We start from the raw sequence: 20,122 nt of genomic DNA, 5'->3' as shown, positions 1-20,122 counted from the left end.
AATTTCAGGAGATATTTTAAGTATTAGTGAGAAGAACTCAGGTCATGATTTTGGCAATATAAGAGAGAGTGGGGAAGAAAGAAAGAAAAAAAAGAGAGAGAGACAGTCCAGCTTGTGATTTGACTGCTACAGGCATAAGAGAGGAATTTTGGATTTAAGATGAGAATTCAGAATAGTACGTACGCCCCTTGCTCTGCCCAGTTCGGGCCTTGCTCTTTGGAACTATTCACTTTCAAGCGGGTGCTGTTAATTTTCAAGGCATATTGTGTATGCATGTGCTGGATTTAAATTAGCTTGCTTATTGGCATTAATCTACTGCAGCATGGAATTTGGGCTAGCTTGCCTGTTGAGCATCACTCAACCCACGCCAAATTTATTACTGGTATTAAGAAACTGCTACTTCCACTACAGATAGGTATTTTAAAACTAGTTCGTGTCTATGCACAGCGTATTGCAGTGGCTGCAGGATAATTGTACATGTACAGAAGCAAGGTTCTCCTTAAAAGACAGACCTTTCTTTCCTTGTTGCAGTAATACAAAGCCATCAGGCTTTCCTCTGGTTTTTGGCTATGTAGCAAATACTTTGAAAATCCAACCTGATCTGAAGTCCTTTCAAGTTTTTGCTTCACCTGGGGAATGGACATGAAGCAAAACGGGACTCATTTCCTGCTAAGTTCAGATGGAGAATATTTATTGTTCCATCACTTAATTTATTTTCAAGTTCAGTAACAAAATTGAATTTGAAAACGAAAACCTTTTAGTACTTGCATAAAACATTTTTGGTTCAGGACCCGAATTGTTTTGTTTTTTACTCTTAGTACCCAGTGAAATTTGTGTAACTGTTTATTTGAAAGACAGCAGTGGTGGTGCTGCAAGAGAGCACAATGTTCTTCGGGGGATAGGAGCCCCCCTCCTGTGCTCCTTGCAACAGCTCATTTTGTCCTTTTTCAATATAGTAATTTTAGTGCTTTGGAACTTTATGGTAGTTATCCTGAATAACAGTTTCATATTTCCAAGCACGGTTTGCAGCTGCCAGGAAAAATAAACTTGCATTTTCAGCTCATTCTGAGCAACTGTAACTAGGGGTATTTTAAACTGGGCGAAAACGAAGAAATTGGAAAATAAAGCTGAGCCTGGTAATTCCAGGGCATCCTGAAATACCATTTTTATCAAGCTGTATTTAAAGTGCTGAAGATTATTGAATCATGGGGTAACGAGTCTTTAGTTTATAATTTTTGCAAGCTGTTTTCTGTCATGTAAGTATGATTTCTTTCACTTTATCCCAATGTATCAAAATGTTCTTTTTTTGCCATTTTTCTGTAGAGCAAGGGATTCCTACATTCTTTGACTTAGACTGTTTGCAGTTTTCCAGCTTTCTGATTTTCATAAGTCATTGTGTTAAAAATCCTTGTAACAATTGATAATTGCGCGGAAGATTAAAGCACAAACACACAACTGCTCTTCCAGCTGCCACCCATTTTCCATCTTTCATGTCTCCAAGCTTACCCACACCTTTTTATGTTTGTTGCTCTGAGGTCGTCTCTTTAGCTGAACTACGAGTGTCCTCTGATCCAGTCTGGATTCTAACCATCTCCTCTCAAATGCATTCATGTCACCTGCACTGGTGAGCAGGTGCTCATGTGTCCCCTACTGAAGTGTTGGGTCGGTCTGGGTGGTTTATGTACTCGATACCCATTTCCTGTGCAGGTTCAGTTCTGCAGCAATTGTAAGCTGAGCAATTCTTTTCTGGAAGTGAAGATGGTTAAAATACAGAGGAATAACTGCTATACTGAGGAAGAAGTACATATCCAAGTCAGAGCACATCTATCTGTTCATTTTTATGAAGCCTCGCTGGCTGCAAAGCTTGAGAATTTAATCACTTACAAAAATATGTTTCTCAATTTAAAAAACGGTCTTTCAATTAGATATATATTGCGTACTCTGATTTTTTTTTTTCCATCAGTGATGACTACTTCATACCTAGCAAATGGATTACTTTTTCCACAACACTCAAGTGCCATGGACACTATATCATAATAATTAGTCCCTTACTCATTTGAATCAATTTTGCAAAGATTGCTGGCTGACATCACTCTGTTCACTTTCCACTTTTCATCTTGCCTGCATAATTGGATATGAGTTGCCACAAAACCACAGTAAATAACGTTTTTCTGGCTCTGGCGAGCACAAATTCATTAAGGAGATAACTTTGTAAAACACAGCATTTTATTTTAAATGAATACATCAAACATAATTCAGAGGTACTTCAGCTTACAGTTCCATAGGGAGTTCCCCCACAGTAAATTGCATGGTTGATGTATCTTGTGAAGTTTCCAGTAAGTGAAAGTACTGCTGTAGCTTGATTTCATTTTGCTAATGTAGAATTTTGTCTTTATTATTTGCTAAAGCAATAACATAATCTGATCATAAATGCTCCAGAGCAGTAAACGGTTTAAATTATTCAGATTTATTATAATGATTTAGTGTCATTCAGGTTTTTTTGTTCAACTTGTTTCTTACAATTTTATCTTTTCTTAGATGTCCCGGGACGAGACAGTGTGTAAATACTGCGGAGTCAGCTATTTGATACTTCATGAATTTAAGGTGATGGAAGAAAAAGTAAAAGCATTGGAAAAGGAGATTAAGTTTTATGAAGGAAGTATAGACCGGGAAAAAGGACTTCAGGCAGAGCTGCAGTCTCTTTACCAAGACCTTGAACACTATCGAGCTGACAGTGAATCAAAAACAGAAAGGTCAGAGCATACGATCTAGTCTGATGTTGTTCTCGTCTGTGTGTATTGGGTAATCTCATTCCAAAGAAGTTTAAAATACAAATCAGATTTGTCTTTCTTTTATCAGATGTTACATATATACTGTAATACTTAATTTAAATAATATTTCATAGTAGTCTCTAGCAGCAGGTTTTGAATTCCTTATTAGTTTAGAAACAATCAATATATTTAAAGTAAAAGAAAGGCCAGAAGGCATTTCAGAGGTATTTCCCCTACACGCAGACCCAAATGGAAATAATCAAATGTTTCATCTTACCATTTTGTAATAAAAAATATTTGTAGTATTTTAAATTAAATTCCACAGTATTGGGAGTTTCACAGATCTGGAATTGTTACTTATTGTCTCATAGTAACACGGTAAAGAATTGGCAGCGTTCTTACCCTGAGAAGCTTACAGTTCACTCTCTGAAGGGGTGATGCAGAATACTAAAGCAATTATGAAAATCTCGGGTGCTGCTTGTAGTGTTGTTCCTCAGAAACAGGGGTTTACAAATGCTTACTGGCAGGTGTGTGAAGGTCCCACTTAACGGGGGAGTTTTGTGCTCCAGTACTTAAGGATAGTCCTCAGAGCTGCACTTACGTTTTAGGGCAAAATGATTAGAACCTTTAAGTCTGTTCACTTTCAGCTCATACTTACAGGCTTTTGTTGTGTTCCACTTCTTTATCACATCATGATAACTTTAAACTTAGTACAGGAAGTCATACTTTGAAAATATTTGTCCTCTTGATGGGCCTACAGCACGGCTTTGGTTCCTAAACCTTCAAATTGGTACACCAAACACAAGTTCAATTTGGGCCAGGCATGAGAAAACAAAGGATAAAAGGAAAGTTTCAAAGACTTTTTTTTTTCCCCTCTGCCCTTCCTTCATTCATAATTTCAAATATTCACAGAATCACAGAATGGCAGGGGTTGGCAGGGACCTCTGTGGGTCACACAGCCCAACCCCCTGCTGAAGCAGAGTCACCCAGAGCAGGCTGCACAGCACCGCGTCCAGGCGGGTCTGGAATATCTCCAGAGAAGGAGACTCCACAGCCTCCCTGGGCAGCCTGGGCCAGGGCTCCGTCACCCTCAGAGGGAAGAAGTTCTTGCTTGTGTTCAGCTGGAACTTCTTCTGCTTCAGTTTGTGCCCGTTGCCCCTTGTCCTGTCACTGGGCACCACTGGAAGCAGTCTGGCCCCATCTTCCTGACCCCCACCCTGCAGATATTTGTAAGCATTTCTAAGGTCCCCTCTCAGCCTTCTCTTCTCCAGGCTGAACAAGCCCAGCTCCCTCAGCCTCTCCTCGCAGGAGAGATGCTTCAGTCCCCTCCTCATCCTTGTAGCCCTCCGCTGGACACTGTCCAGCAGCTCCTCATCTTTCTTGAACTGGGGAGCCCAGCAATGGACACAGCACTGCAGATGGGGCCTCACCAGGGCAGAGCAGAGCGGGAGGAGAACCTCCCTCAACCTGCTGGCCACACTCCTCCTAATGCATCCCAGGATCGCTGTTCTTTTTTTTTTTTTTTTTTTTTTTTAAATTTTTGTTATTTTTCCTGTTCTTTGGGTTTGCAGTAAAGGGTGCAAAGGTAGCTGTATCCAAAGGAGTTTTAAATACACGGCTGATGCATGGAGTGTAAGTGGCGTTACTGGGACAGTCTGGGCACCAGCAGTGGCTGCAGAACCTGGTGTCCATCTGGGTTAGGTTTTGTGCCACCACGATTAGAGTGCTAGTGGGTTCTCAACCATGGAGCTCAAGCTAGCTTGGTAGCTTTGATTTGTCCGTCCTCGGCGGTTATTTATAGTGTGTAAAGAGCTTGGACTGAGAGGGAAATTGTTGTAGTCAATATGAACATTTTAGGATATAATTAGTATTATGAGTGGTTTTTTTAGTCTTATTTTTGCTGTAGGATTTCTGGATTGGTATTTCTGGTTCCTAATTAACTTTCTGTAGCTTTTATGACCTTTTTTCGACACTGTGACAATATAACAAATTTCATAATAACAAATTGTATCATTTCTGCACCATTCTGTGAAAGAAATACAAATGTTTTGGTGTCTTCCAGACCTGAAGCTCTGAAGAACCGCCCTTCCTTTTTTTCCTCTTGTCTTCTACTCTTCATGGTCAGATTTAACATGGATACTATGTGCTGGGATTCTGTATCCTGATTTTCTATCCTCATATTTTGGAATCTATTGTTATATTCCCCTGATTGTTGACAGTAGGACTATAAACATTAATATTTATAGTTGGCTAACAAAAGATGTGGTTGCTAAAGTTGGCTGCTGGTAGAATAATACGGTATAAACATAAGGCATCAGAAACTTCTTAGTAATTTCTTGCTGATTGGAATCAGACTGTCAGAAGCTTTTTGTAAGAATGAGATTGTAATTTTAATTATTAGCTCAGTCATTTTGATTCCGAGGACCACCAATAGGGGTCTTTCGTGCATGGCTGACTAATACCTGGTAGCAAGTGGTTTAGGACTGATAACGTGGGGCATTTTGAGTATTAAGGTGCTCCCAAGAGACTGGGCTGGAATGCTTTGGAAACACTGCAGAGGAAACAAACTACAGATTGTATATAGGTGAAGCACTCAAATCCATTAACTTTTTTCTTTTTTTTTTTTTTTTTTCTTCTCTGATCTCTCAAATATTGTCAAGTATTTAACATTGCTATAAATGGATTTAGGCTTGTTTTGGTAATACTGTTAATAAAAGTTTCATTGTAAAACACATAAGTTCACACAAAGTTGCACAAAACACATATATATTTTAGATCACTCATATCGTTTCTTGCAATATTTGTTTTCATTTGAACTGAACATCCTCCACCCCCCCCAACAGTCAATCTCTTCTTAGCTTTACCGTTGTGTTTTTGAAGAGTGCGTTTGCTCCTTGTTCCTTTACGGCTCTGGGTGGCAGCTGTGGTGGCAATATGCAGCGTGTTAGCAAATGCAGTGACAGCACATTCTTCATGCTGAGGATCATTTGCCAGAGGTAAACTTAAAATTTTCATTTAGTTGACTTCTTGTAGCAAACCTGGAACAGTTAATAAAAAATTTTCTCTCTGCATTTTTTCCCCCTAGGGCTCGACTTGATTTAAAACCTGCTGAAATCAAATGGAATGCTTTCAGTAGGCTTTCATTCACGCCATAAATCAACTATTGTGCCTTGTTGAGTAACCTGTCTAAATATTCCTTATCTCCTCTTTACTATACTGGGTCTCTCTAGTTACCTTGTGCTGTTGGCTTCAACTAGCTATCCACCATACTACCTTCTGGTTCTCGCAAGGCTGACAAATCATTCCTCCCAATCTGCCATTTTTTATCAGAAGCCAAATACCCCTTTTTTTTATCTCTGGTAGACCAAGAGATTTAATGTTTCTTGTTAGCTGCAGACTGTTTCATTTTTATATTCCTTATAGGTTAAAGTATTGCTATTGGTTGTACCTGTGGTTAACCCTGAAAGACACCTGGGAACCTGAGCTTTTGTGGAGATCAGTTACCTACCCTCTGGGATTTTGCCGGAAGAAGGGGAACTAACCATCATGCAGTTAACTACAGTGATCCAGCTTAGTGATTCAAGTCTTATTCCAGGTTAAAATTGCTGTAGTTCCAGTATACTTGCTTTACAGCTTTTCCTGACGCGCTGTGGCCGGCTTGGAGTAGCAATGCCGGTTGATTCACGCGCTGACTGCGGCAGGCTGTGCTCTTGCTGCTGGCTCTTCTGCGAGAGACTGGCTGCTGTCTGCAAGAGCAATGGCTCGTGCTTAGTTGGGCTGAAACGCCGCTGTGCCGTTTGACTAACTGTTTTTGGTCTGGTACAGGTGCAAACATTAATAACAGGCGCTTTCATTGGGAACTGACTTCTCCAGTTCATTGGGGGTACAAGTGTGACTGGATTTAGCCAAGTCTCGGTGTACGACCCCCCTGGATTCCTGGTGTCCCTAGAGCTGAGTTGATGAATGGGTTTTCTCTGGCAGTGGCTTCTGAATTTTGTGACACTGTATGAAGGGTGCACTGTATTTGTAGTCTGAATTTTGATAATTCTCGCAACCGCCAATATAAGAAGTGTAAAATAGATTTAAATCCTAAAGATACTTTTTAAAGGTAGGGTAGTGCTGAATACCATGAGTGTGACAAGGAGCAAAAAATTTTGTGGTGCTTAGAGATGTGAAGAGGTGTATAGATATCACTTAGTGAGTCCTATATCAAACATCCCCTTGTAAAAAAGTTTTCAGGACTCTCTTTACAAATCTAACAGGAGTTGTTACTTGTTGGTTACTACCATGAGACTTATGCTCCTGAGTCATGCATGTAGGTGTTGAAAATGTTATGCATAAATAATAAAATCTGAAAGACAATGTAAACCTAAATTTTAACTCATGGAAACTGTATTTTTCCATATTTATGCTTTTTTTGTGTGTGTTTTCTTGAGTTTTAGTTCCTACCACAATGGCAAAACTTAATACCATGGAAAATGCTTTGTTGTTGAATTTGCCTAAAATAAATCTTCATTTTTGCAACACGATTGCTTAGGAAAGCAAGAGCAACTACCTGGCTTGGTAAAGTCTAAACTTGTGATAAAACACGAAGGTGACTGGGCAGTGATAATGGCATGCTGCTCCACCCTTAGCTACCAACCTCTGCAGCTGTTTGGTGGAAGTGACGTGTGGTTTCTAGTCCTGGGAGACTGAAAATATGGGAAACAGGGAGTGGTACGTACTGTAAGAACTGTGCCACGGTTTTAAAAATAGGTTTTGAAGGGAAAGAACACAAGGCAAAAAGGTCACTTTAACTGATTTTCTTTTTCAATATGTTTGTTTCTGTGGAGTATTTAGTGATAAGTGGAGTTGAGTTGGTGTGAAAAATTGCTGAGAGGCAGATTTGGATGAGCTAGACAAAGAGGTAAAGAACTGACCTCTCCGTTTCTGAATGTGGCTTAGGGTGTACAGTGGGTATTCTTATTATATAGCATCATATGTGGGTAACCTGGGAAACCGCACGTCCTTTGACTGTTTTGGAAAGCCTGACTATGAACAAAACACTACAGCCCCTGCAGAACTGCAGTGTATTTTCAGAAGGATATCGGCGTGTCACCTAACATGGAAGAAGAAATCAATTCATAACATAGTACCTGAGCGTTCTTAATGGCGCTGCTGCTGTTCTGTGCAAATCTTGGGTGCGTGCTCCTTCGGTGGCTGCTGGGAAGAGACCAGTGAATGGAACGAGCTGCCGAGAGTATCGGCCGGGTGGGGGATTCGGTGAGGCCCTGGCTTTTGCACTCAGCGTTTCCCAGCAAAAGGAAATCGTGTAGTGGTTTTTCCATTTTAGGGAGAATATAGAGCAAATACTAAGTGCTGGGTTTTTTCTGGCTTTTTATACATTTAATTCTACTTTGAGGTAGTTCAAGTTGCAGTGTTTAGAAGTACGCAGGAGCTGGTTTGTACTTCGAAGTGGCACGTGCATGGGAGTGTTCTGAGGAGAGCATATGAGGTTTCCTAAGAAAGAGTGCCTTCAACTTTTTTTATTGAGTTTGTTTTGTAAATAACGTAACAGTACGTACTTCTGTAATTAGCTGCACGGGGTGTACTTATTAAGCAGGAAAAAAAACAGATTTTTTTTATAATGCCAAAGTGGTTTAATATGTTCTTTTTAATACTTGCCAACTGATCTGTGTATTCTGCCCTGATGGTGTCATCGCGATGGTTCAGGTATGGCTCAGGCTTGTGCAGAGAGCCAGCAAAAGGCCTGGCAGGGTTTGTGGGACCCAGGTCCTGTGTTCACCCTCTGTGCAGCAGCAAACTTCACTTTTATACTTAAAAAATACAGATCACTGACAAATCTTGTCACAGCCTCAGAAAGCCAGTCATCATGGTGACTTGGGGAAATAATCTCTGCTGTTAGTTCCTTCGTGAAGGATGGTGAAGCCAGTGTCTTCCCGATAGGATACGTGCTTTTGGCTGCTGTCTAGCAAAAGCTCAGTCCCACTTTGGTGTGTTAAAATTGTGTTTATTCTAGTTTTGACAAGGTTTTTCCTATTAACATGATCAAGTGCCAAGACTGGTTATTAATAAGCAAGACAACTTTGTTCACGGGGGTAGTGCAGAGGAATGATTCATGATGTGTAAAGCTCTGCAGTAGTGCTCAACCTTCCCCCAAATTCCTGATAGTGAGCTTCCTTTTGATGAGACACCATTCCCTCTCTGGAAGAGGCTGAAGCAGCAGTCTGAAAAATGCAGAAGGCAACATGAAATCTGCATTTGTCCTTCCGTGCATACTTGTCATGTATATTTCATTAAAAATATTTTCATATTTAATAGGTAAAATTAAAATTTAAAGTTACATTTAAAAAGGTATCGTCTGAGTTTTTGGCATCCGAGGACGGTGCCACATAATGCAAAACTGGCCTGGAGAGGTGTTTACTGGCAAGAAAGCTCCAGCAAAGATTCTGTGTAAGTCTATGCGTGCTCCGCGCATTGGTAGCTTTTCTCAGGAAAGTAAAAGTAGTTCATCTCCCTCCGTGCAGGTTTTTGCATTAGGCGTGTATTCTCAGTTTTTGCTCTGGTTATTGTTTGAACAGTTGATGTGCTGCAGTTCCCGGGGTTTGTGCTCACAACCCTCTGCAATTACAGGGCCCAATTCCTCGGTTACAGCCTCGTGTGGTTCCAGCTCCGAGTCCCTGCACAGCATCACGTGCGATGGCAAAGGCTGTATTTACCCGGGAAAGAGATCAGCAGGTCATTGTAGAACTTCACTCACTGTGGACAGCACAACTTACATGAGGGATTAAAGTAATGGTTAGATATTATTTTATTGTAACCTGGTCATGATGTTCATAAACTGTCAGAGAACTGAATTTCTGTTCGATATCCTGTATTGCATAGCAGACAGAAGAAAATGGTATGATGCACATTTATTTGTGGGGCGCTTTTCTCTTCCTCTAATGAGTGGTCATTTATTTGTTCACACTATAAGCTCAAGTTAAAACTTTCAGTTGCCTGGGTATAGTGAGTTACTATCCATTTTGTGACCAGTGGTAGAAAGCAAGAATGACCTATCAAGAAGTTTTTAATAAAATAATTTTTTGTGCCTCTGTTTATCTCCACTTTGTAATTTAATATGAGATTTGTAAGTTTGATCAGTAGCTTTAAAATCACTCTGGGCATAACTGCAAAGCCTCAAACAGTTTTACGCAGTCCATACTCAGAATGTCTTGCTGAAATCCACAGGGATTCTGCTTCACTATCTTTCGCAGTGGAATTTGAAAGCTTTGGGGTTATTTACTGAAGAAGATTATATATTGTGTGGCTGTGCATATAGGACAAGCTGTTATGTTCTGGAGTCCTCTATGGACACATAGCAACGAAACTTGGGTGGGACCAGAGGGTGAACTCGGGCTAGTCCTTGAATACGGGGGCACCTGTTTTCTCTGCTGTTTTTGACTGCCTCCTGCACTGGACTCTGCTTTTAAGACTGCAAAATGGGAAGGTTCAGAGACAAATCTGGGGTGAGCTCTTTTGCCCATGGCTGCCTTCTGGAGGATTCTCTAGTAAAGGCAAGAGCTGGGTATGGGATGGGTGAAGGTCGCTTGCTGCTCTAGATCACCGGGCTCTGTGGATCTGGGGGTCAGGGAGCCCCTCGTCAGAGGGAAGGCACAGAAAAAGAGATTTCAGGTTTGGCAAGAAAGAAGTAATGAAACGACGGGTTTATTCAGATTGTGACTGTTTTAGAATTCAGAGGAAAAATTTAGTTTCTGTTTGCATTCAGTCAGGTAATAATGTATGTAATAGAGTTGGCTTAATCCACAAGACACTTCTCTAGTTTGGAAAAAATCCAAACACATCAAATGAAATATGTTTGTGTTCTGTTAGGGAAATGCAATGTATTGTCTTCATATAATTATCCAGTCTCTACTGTACTTGCAAAGTCTAGCAACTAAGAACATTTCTGCTCGGGAAGTATACTCAAACCGTGGGAAACTTCTATTTGAATATGCTGGTGCAAATTTGTAGTATATGAGTAAAAAGTCACCTATAAATTTGCCTTGGCACCATTTCTTTTTTATGTAATTATCAAATTACTCATAACTAATCTCATTTTTTCAGCTGAGTCAGTGTAACTCCACTGACTTCTAAGAACTTTTTCCGGAGTTACAGTGCTCTGGCAGTGCTTAGCATGACTGCTACGACTGAGATTATGCAAATTGTAATTACTGTAAATGAAATTGGTCACTGGATTGGTAGCTGTGGGAAATGAAATCTTGGGCTTCTTCAAAGATAAATTTTGAAGTGCTTGTGACAAGGCAGTTATCCGTCTATTGTTGTTTTTCAGACCTGTTCCAGAGATTTACCTTTGCTGGAGCAAAAACTACCCGGGCTGTCTTCATAATACATCTTATATTTCTGCTGAGATAGTAAAGATAGGTAAAAATTAATGCAAGATTTGAAATGACTGTCAGCCTACACGAGACTTGATAGAGACCTTCACAAAGAACCTCTTGATTGGTTGTCAGAGATAATTTTCATTTGCTGTCAAACTGGGCTGTGTGCTAACCTGCAATCAAGCAGCGAATGATTCTGTAGTGGCACATGAAAACTATTAAATAGTCTTGTTTTAACTTGAATAGTCTGTGCTGAACAGAATATAAAAGACAACTATGAAGAAGTTTGTGGATGATAAGTGCGGTAAGTTTCAGACTGTGCAATTTTATACATATTCTATGCCAACTTTATGAATGAATCCTCAGCTGCTTCATAGGGATGCACCCTGACTTGGAAGGAATGCAACATGCTGAAATGAAAATGAGCAACTGCTGGCTCTGAGCAGGTCCGAGAGTTCCATGGGGCTGACAACAGTGTTGGGAAACTCTTCCCATTGACAGTGTGTTCCAGCCTGCGCTGTGCGTACTGTCCCTGCTAGCGACTCCAGCCAGCTGGGGGTACGATTGCTCCTTCGGGATTCAGCGGGCCCTGCCGGGGCTGCTCAGGGGGCTGCGCACCGCCGAGGCTGCAAAGGGCCCTGCTTCGGAGCTTCACCTCTGTGAAACGCGACGTCCGAAATTCAAACACGGTCACTGCTCCTGTCCTTACTTTTAGGACAATGAGTGTATTTGCTTGTTGGCAAGAATCCTCTGCAACTACTCTGTTTTCTCGCGCTATTCTTTTCACTGTCAGCACTGGTAGTTAACACGGTATAATTCAACTCCCACTCCGGGCAGGCTTCCTCCTGTGTTCACTGAGGAAGTATGCTGGCTGCAAAGACAGGGTGCTAATTTCCACAGCTCATGTGAACTGCAGGACTGAGGATGAGATCAGTATGTTCTCACGATTCTCTCTTAATGCCAGAGTTTAATGATCCATTGAACTTTATCCTTTGTGCTAAATATCACCAGAATAACATGTTTATTTTTCATCTTCCTTATGGTGATGAGAGTAGACAGAATGCAACTGTCTCGCCTTCTCCACCTGTTCTTTTGTGTGCGAATGACCAGAACATACTGATAATGTTTGCACTCTGAGGCTGCAGCTCTCTGCTAACCGCATTATAGCCAGTCTCTGGAAAGGAAACAGTAGGAAAATGTGACTGTACTTATCTGAAAGATTGTTTTTTAAACCAAAAGATCTTCAAACACTGCCCATTCTGGAATGAGTCAGAATAGAAAATGTGCATCCAGTTTTCCACAGATTCCAAAGGTTTAATTTGCTGTTGTTCAATGATAATCGCTGCTTTTTTTTTCTCAAGATACAGTTAACAGAATATATCAGTTGCAAAACTAGGTTTTCATTCCTGTGAGTGTTAAAGAGGTGGCCATCTCCTCATTACTCAGTGACACCCATCTGATTCTGCTCCCAATGTAATCAAACAGATTTTTATTCTCTTCACCCTCAAGAAATTTACAGGTAGGTATGGCTAGATTTTCTTAGCAAGGTCATGCCAGAAATTTCTTCAATTTTTTAGAAGCTCTATCTTTTTTTTCAGCGATCATAGTTGAGCCCTACTTTTTAACTGCCAGATGTTCAGGTTTTGTTTTGGCAGAGCTCTACAGATCCAGGTTTCTTTGTCAGGACTAATATTTTTTAAAATTTGTGTTTCGGTGCAAATGTGTTACAGATGATCTGTCTAGTAACTGTAACTAATGCACATTATGGCTTAATTGTTATATTTTTTTAATTATAAATTGTTCTGGGATTTGTTTTCTTTTTAAAATGGAAGCAAAGGCTGCTGTAATGCTCCCGCCATCCTTTAGTTTTGTAAAATATTTGTTGGTTCAAGTATTTATTTACTTGTAGACAAGGAGCACATCACTTATTCTGCTGGCAGTCGGTGAACAGTAAGTGTTGAAAGCTTACAAAGGGGCTGGTTTTTAACACTTGCAAATCATTGTAGTTGTACTTTTGGGGATCAGCAATATTGGAATGGTTAGCTACAGCTAACAGAAAAGAACAAAGTTGTACTGTAAACTGGTAGTGATGTGCTGTGTGGTATTCTTTCTGCGCTTGTAACACAGGAAGGGATTTGGGTTCAACTGTCTGTTACTCCCATCAGGTTCCATTCATCTCATTACAATTGTGGGAATGAGTCCTACGTTGTTGACAGAACAGTGTTTAAAAAGTATTTATTTACACTGTGATAGCTGTGCTTGAAAAATAAACAGGTCAGAACTGCTGCTATAAGAAGAAGGTTCGAAAGGTACATTTTAGAGGCACAGAAAAGCTTGTAGCTTAGCCCTTTGCTCCTTGGAACTGGTCGGCTGTGCTGGCTGCGGCTGAGGGTCCAGCAGGACGGTGGGCTGTGTCCCAAGCAGGCGGGAGCCCAGCGCATGCAGCTGTGCCCAGCTGTGCAGTGGTGGGGAGCTCCCCTGTGCCTCCCAGGGGCCACCCTCCTCCTCCCCAGCTAGCAGGCGGTGGTGGTAAGGGCCTTGGCTCTCCTCTATCTTGTCTTGGGGCTGGGGTTTGGTGTTTTGGTTTCTTTTTTTTTTTTTTTTTTTCAAAATACGTGTACAAAACTTGTCATCAGCAGCGCTGAGTCCAGTTGGAGGCCGGTAACTAGTGGTGTCCCCCGGGGGTCAGTACTCGGACCAGTCTTGTTCAACTTCTTCATCAGTGACCTGGATGAAGAGTTAGAGTGCACCCTCATCAAGTTTGCTGATGAGACAAAACTGGGAGGAGTGGTGGATACAGCGGCGGGCTGTGCTGCCATTCAGCGAGACCTGGACAGGCTGGAGAGCTGGGCAGAGAGGGGCCTGATGGAGTTCAACAAGGGCAAGGGCAGGGTCCTGCACCTGGGGAGGAAAAACCCCAGGCACCAGTACAGGCTGGGGCGGACCTGCTGGAGAGCAGCTCTGCGGAGAGGGACCTGGGTGTGCTGGGGGATGACAGGGTGACCATGAGCCAGCAGTGTGCCCTGGCTGCCAAGAAGGCCAATGGGATCCTGGAGTGCATCAAGAGGAGTGTGGGCAGCAGGTCGAGGGAGGTTCTTCTCCCCCTCTACTCTGCCCTAGTGAGGCCCCATCTGGAGTTCTGTGTCCAGTTCTGGGCTCCCCAGTTCAAGAAAGATGAGGAGCTACTGGAGAGAGTCCAGCGCAGGGCTATGAGGATGAGGAGGGGACTGGAGCATCTCTCCTGTGAGGAGAGGCTGAGGGAGCTGGGCTTGTTCAGCCTGGAGAAGAGAAGGCTGAGAGGGGACCTTCGAAATGCCTCTAAATATCTGCAGGGTGGGTGTCAGGAGGATGGGGCCACACTCTTTCCAGTGGTGCCCAGCGACAGGACAAGGGGCAATGGGCACAAACTGAAGCAGAGGAAGCTCCAGCTGAACATGAGGAAGAACTTCTTCCCTCTGAGGGTGACGGAGCCCTGGCCCAGGCTGCCCAGGGAGGCTGTGGAGTCTCCTTCTCTGGAGATATTCCAGCCCCGCCTGGACGCGGTGCTGTGCAGCCTGCTCTGGGTGACCCTGCTTCGGCAGGGGGTTGGGCTGGGTCCCTTCCAACCCCTACCATGCTGGGATTCTGTGAGAAGTAGGAAATGCGTTGAACAGCCACCCTGGGCAGGCAGCGTCTCTGCGTGCGTCCCGGTGATGGCAGGAGTTGTGCCTGACCTCGGCTGCTGCCGAATGCAAGAGAGAGGCTAGGAGAGTGGGGAATCTCCCACCAAGTCAACTTGAGCTGGTGAGGTCTGGGTCCATTCCCCTTTATTCTGGGTGGGAAGCGCTGTGGGATGGAGTAAGGCCCCTTCTCCCTGGCTGGGTGATGCGGCCGAGGCTGGGGCTGGTTCAGCAGCAGTGTCTGCTGCCGGTGAGACAAGGTGTTCATCCGCGGTGGTGAGGGAACGGGGTTTTCCCCGCTTTATACTTAATATACTTCATGAGTCGAATATTCTTATATGTAACCATGAGCACGTATCAGCTGTTTCTGTGCAGTTTTCTCCTGGTGCAAATATTCTAATTCTGCAGGGTCACAATCTCATTTAAATAAGCAGAATTGAAGCACAGATGTGACAAATGTTAATTTGCTTCTTTAGTGGGAGTGAGGGCACACAATATATTTGGGAGTCCTGATAACAATAAGCTTTTCTTTCCTAGTCGCGGATTTAGGATCTTTTTTGGCGTCAGATTTAACGTGTAATGCTGAAAGTTGTCACTCGCACTGTAATTTAGAAATCCGTTACGTGCTGTTGTGATGAAGCACCCTGGAAGACTGAGGAGGAGGCATGACAGAACTTTGCAATCTGTTCAGCGCAAATCCTTCTAGAGGGTGTCGTGACCGTGTCTCCTGCCATCCTCTTCTGTACAACGATGGCTTGCGGGCGTCCCTGAGGGGCGTTAGGAGAGGGAGGGGAGCCCGGGGAGGGCTGAGGCCAGGATTTGTCAAGTGGTGCCACCAAATCATATACCTTCCACTCTGTCTTCTGGTCAGCAGGGTGGGGTTTTACCAAAAGGATTGGGGAAGTACAGGAAATAAATGTGTGTTTTCTCTGGCATGTTGTGGGCCAAGCTGGGGACGTGGAAACCTGGCTCTAGCCCAGAACTTCCTGCCCTCTCTTTAAGTCTTCCTTCAGAAACATGAAGGAAAATAATCTTACTAACTTGACATTTTTGATCATTTTGATGCTAATGTCATTGCCTGCGTACATAAAAGTAACATCTGATGGAAACATCTTTTGTGAGAAGTTTCTCCTTAGCTCTTTAAAATGCCATCATCCAGAGGCCTGAATTCCAGTTGGTGTAAAAGTAATGCACAGGAATATATTTTACATGTGTATTTTTTTATTGTTACTTCCTGAGTGTGATTAATTAATTCAGCCGTGTAGAAGTACAGTGCCATGAACAGGAGTGTGAAACTCGGGACAAAGGGAAATCAGAGTCACTAACTGGGATTCATCTTTTGCAAATGTCCGAAATTAAGGAACAGATAAACAATCTGAATGGAAAAAAATTACAGTAAGAGTAACCAAATATTTAGTATTTGCTGTTCGTTGACTTTAGACAATTTCCACGTCAGCTTAGGCGAGCTCTCGGTTACCCTCTCCGGTGCATCCTCGCAGGTGAGGGTCAGACCTGCGCGGCTCCTCGTGGCAGCTGGCAGCACCCTGCTGGGAGAGGGTGCCTGCCTTCCGGGTGTCATGGCCCCTCCGCTCACTGCCCGAGCTGAACTTTCCATCGAGATTTTCATAACGGCGTATGGCTTTTGGAGGATGAATGAGTGCTGTGTCGCATCTGTGAATGAGCACCGGATTCTGAAGATATTTATATAGCACCGCATGTGAGCTGATCACGTTGGACATACACATTTCCACATCGTTTTACAAATGTATTATGAGTATGGCTTTGAAAGAGTCGCTCAAGTGGCTCATACAATAGCCAGGAGATTAAGTTCTCTCCATTTGGATATCCAATACCTTGGTCTGAAATATGTGATTATCATCTTTGAGAAGACTTTCAGCATGTTTTTGATTTAAAGCTGAAACAAAAATTAGAGATTGGTTAGTAGTGCAAATAATACTTTCTGATTATTTTATTTATATCTATAGAATAAAAACCCTAACAGTGGAACTGACAAACAAGCAAGATGAGTTAAAAAACATGAGAGAAGATTTGCAGTATTTCCAAGAGGAGAAGGAAGCTGCCTATAAGCAATCACAAGTGCTCAGGTAGGAACCCGAAAAGAAATGCCGCTGTTGTGCCTCCTGTGAGCGAGTCCTGTCAGCTGAGAGGACTCAGCGGAGCTGCAGGTGCGGGCAGGGACAGCACTGTGAGTGAGAAGGGGGTTTATAACCATCCTGGTCTTTCCTGCTGTTCCAGAAAATAGCGAGATGCTGTAGCATTAGCAAATGGAACTGGAACATACCACAGTTAATTGCTGATCTGTGGTAGTAACAGGAGAGTCTTCACAAATTTAAAAGTATTAATTGACACGTAAATGCAAGTGTGTATGGCTTGGTTGTAATGCCTTGGAAATACGGTATTTCTTACATATGTTGTTTATAGAGAATCAACATCTACTTGGGCATGTAGTCATTTCAACATGATTACTCTGATTTCTCAGTAAAAAGTGATTGTGCAATTGTCTGTATATCTTTCTTCATTTATACATGTAAGTTCTAAATCAAGATTTAGAATGGAGAAGCTTATAAATACATTAAATATACATCATATTTCATGCACTAAACTATTGTAACCAATTATCGTATAAATTATCATAAACAGAAAAATAGTTATCAATTTTAGTTTACTAATAGCATTTTGTCATTTTAAAAATGTGTCTGGTATTATCTTTCTGTCTCGCAGAAATACTTTGGAACACCACTGCTCAACTCTGAACAAGGCTGTCTCGCTGTTCCCTTTTATTAGAAGTGAACTAGACAGCATTAAAGAAGTCATCTCCAGTCACCTAGAGAACTGGGCTGCCATGAAAGAAGAAATTTTTCTACAAATACGAACCGTTAGCAAAGACGCTTTGACAGGTAAGTCATCTTGCAGTAATTGTGGACAAGATAATTTTTTTTTTTTGGTAGTTGAGTATAATACAGTAAGTTAGAAGGTAAGATTAATGAGGTAACTTCTAATTCTGACATTAACTTGTCCAGATCCAAAGTATTAGAAGACCCTATCTACTGCTGTGGCACCAAGCACACTGAGATAATTCAGTCCAGTTACTATTGGATTAGTGTGCTGATCAGTAGTTCTGTTAGCCAAGTCAGACTGAAATGGACGTAATATAAATACTTGCCATGATTTGAAACATAAATAATATGCTTATTATGAGTATGTGGGTATGATTGCAACACAAAGATTTGGAGCTGTTTTAATTTGCCGTTTGTCTCCTGTTGCCAGTCTCTCACACATGCTCACATACACACACGATACTACACGGCAGTGGTATAATACCCGTTTGTGGAGCTGCTGGAGGGTGCTGCAGTGCCACCCCCCCGTCGCGTGAGCAGGCTGCACCCCTTCCCTTGAGCAACTGGTGTACACATCGGGTTGCCTTGAGTGCGTGAGGCACTGTGTACAAGCATACCTGCACCCAACATGTAGCAGCTACTCCCTCCTTCCGTTTCTGAATAAGAACAGGCAATACCCAAATACAGCTGTCTTTATCTTAGGGGTCTCTGTGATTGAAAGGGGCACGGAGCAGCCCATGGGCTGACAATAACTCACTTGGCCCACAGCCTGCTTCCTGCTCAGACAAGGGCAGCCTTCAGGAAGGGAGAAGCTGGGAGCAAGTCACAACCGATGGCTTGTTCATGAAGGTCGTGCCCAGCCCTCAGGCAGGCGGCCAGACTTGAAAACTTGGATTTATCCTTTAATGCCAATTTTGCTCTGTCTCAGTGAAGAGATTAGTTTTGCTGAAAAAAGTGTGCAGTAGGGTAATTGCAGAGTGTACCATCCAGAGCGTCCAAGCAGCCCCTGTGTTGACTTTTGCAACTTTAATGGTCTTTGGACATAATTTTCATAAATGTATTCCTTACAGTTTTTCAGTGTGCTCTGTGTGTATGAGTTGATGAGCCGCTGTTTGCTCTGAAAGTTGTTTTAGCAGGGTTATAAGGCAGCAAAGAAGTAGGTGAGCTGGTGTCACGCTTTCTGTCCTTGTGAGAAGGAATATAAGGACATGGTGGGCAACATGCATCTCCCAAATCATTCTGCTGGTGAACTCCAGCGCAAATTCACAGCTTAAGTGAAACCTGCATGCATGGAGTATCTCAGAAAATATGTAGCTTCATTTGAAATAATAGCTCCCCAGTAGCCCATTCTTCCTGTAAAGTTAGAAGTAATTTGTAATGGTTTCAATGATTGCTTTGTTCAGACTGGGAAGAAAGAAGCAGGGCAGCTGTGCCGCAGGAGCGAGCAGGCACGCATCCTGCTGGGACAGCCCCTGGGTCCGAACGGAGAGTTCGGGGGTCCTGCGCCCGGGCGGCTGAGAGCCCAGGAGGGAGGAGGGCTCGTGCCTGCTGAAGACGAGTGTGACCGGAAAATCGCTCTTTAGTATTCAGTTTCTGTAAGAACAATTAATTTAAATGTCAGTGTCAATATCACGCGTTTTGATTCATGACTTCATCTCCTAATTAGACTGAGCACAGAAAGTATTGTGTGTCCCTAAGGGTTCCTCTCTCTGCCCGTGCTCATTCTCTGCCTGCTTCTAGCTAGTAAAGGGAACATGAACATGTGTTTCCACAGGCATCTTCAGGTTCAAAGGGATTCATAACATTTTAAGCCTTTATTTCTTGAGTATCCCTTGTTTTATTTGTTGTAATACTGCAAATATATGTAATACCTGTATGGAAGCAGAAGTGCAGCCTTTCTGGTTCTTTTAATGATTAAATATACCATTATACATGCTACATGTCCCTGACTGCATTCAGCATATACCATGGAGAATAGTACCACGCTGTGAATACATCCTTAAATCTGACTTTCTACATCAAAACAACTTGGTCACACATAATATTTCTTTTGCCTGTGAGTGCCATTCACTTTTATGTTCTGTTTTGTGAGTTGTTTGTTATTAACACATGGTAACATTAACATATAGTCATTTTTTTGTTTGTTTTACCTTACTGTTTTGCAACAAGATTTTCAGAACTTGTTTTCCATTCAGATTTTGAGAAGAAAAATGTTACGTGAGGTGCTACTCTTTATGCCTAGGCCAGTTTCCGTGGTTAGTTTGGAAACAGCTTATAAAAGCCCTTGTATATGTACATTATTTAGCCTTGGTTAATTAATGGCAAGTAGAAAGAAGTGTAACAACTTAAAATCTTTTGTGTTTACATGATTTAGTCCAACAATAATTTGTGTGGAATAGTTGAGAAAGATTGTAGGTAAAGAAAATATTTGCACCACAGAAAGAATTTGAAAT

The 20,122-nt window shown here is 42.3% G+C and overlaps 1 protein-coding gene across 4 annotated transcripts in view; it reads left to right on the top strand.

Moving 5' to 3' along the window:
• The window catches only part of LEKR1 (leucine, glutamate and lysine rich 1), a 63,285-nt gene that overhangs the window by 8,661 nt on the left and 34,502 nt on the right, over positions 1-20,122 (top strand). For all 4 annotated transcript variants that reach the window (XM_075418419.1, XM_075418417.1, XM_075418418.1 and 1 more), the window contains exons 2-4: positions 2,539-2,753; positions 16,797-16,916; positions 17,554-17,729. In XM_075418419.1, coding sequence (XP_075274534.1) covers positions 2,539-2,753; positions 16,797-16,916; positions 17,554-17,729 — 511 coding nt within the window. The remainder of the gene's footprint in view (positions 1-2,538; positions 2,754-16,796; positions 16,917-17,553; positions 17,730-20,122) is intronic.

This window comes from Opisthocomus hoazin, chromosome 4, assembly GCF_030867145.1.
Source record: "Opisthocomus hoazin isolate bOpiHoa1 chromosome 4, bOpiHoa1.hap1, whole genome shotgun sequence".
NCBI lineage: Eukaryota > Metazoa > Chordata > Aves > Opisthocomiformes > Opisthocomidae > Opisthocomus > Opisthocomus hoazin.
Note: the sequence above shows the minus strand (reverse complement) of the source record. Positions and strands in the feature narration are given on the sequence as shown.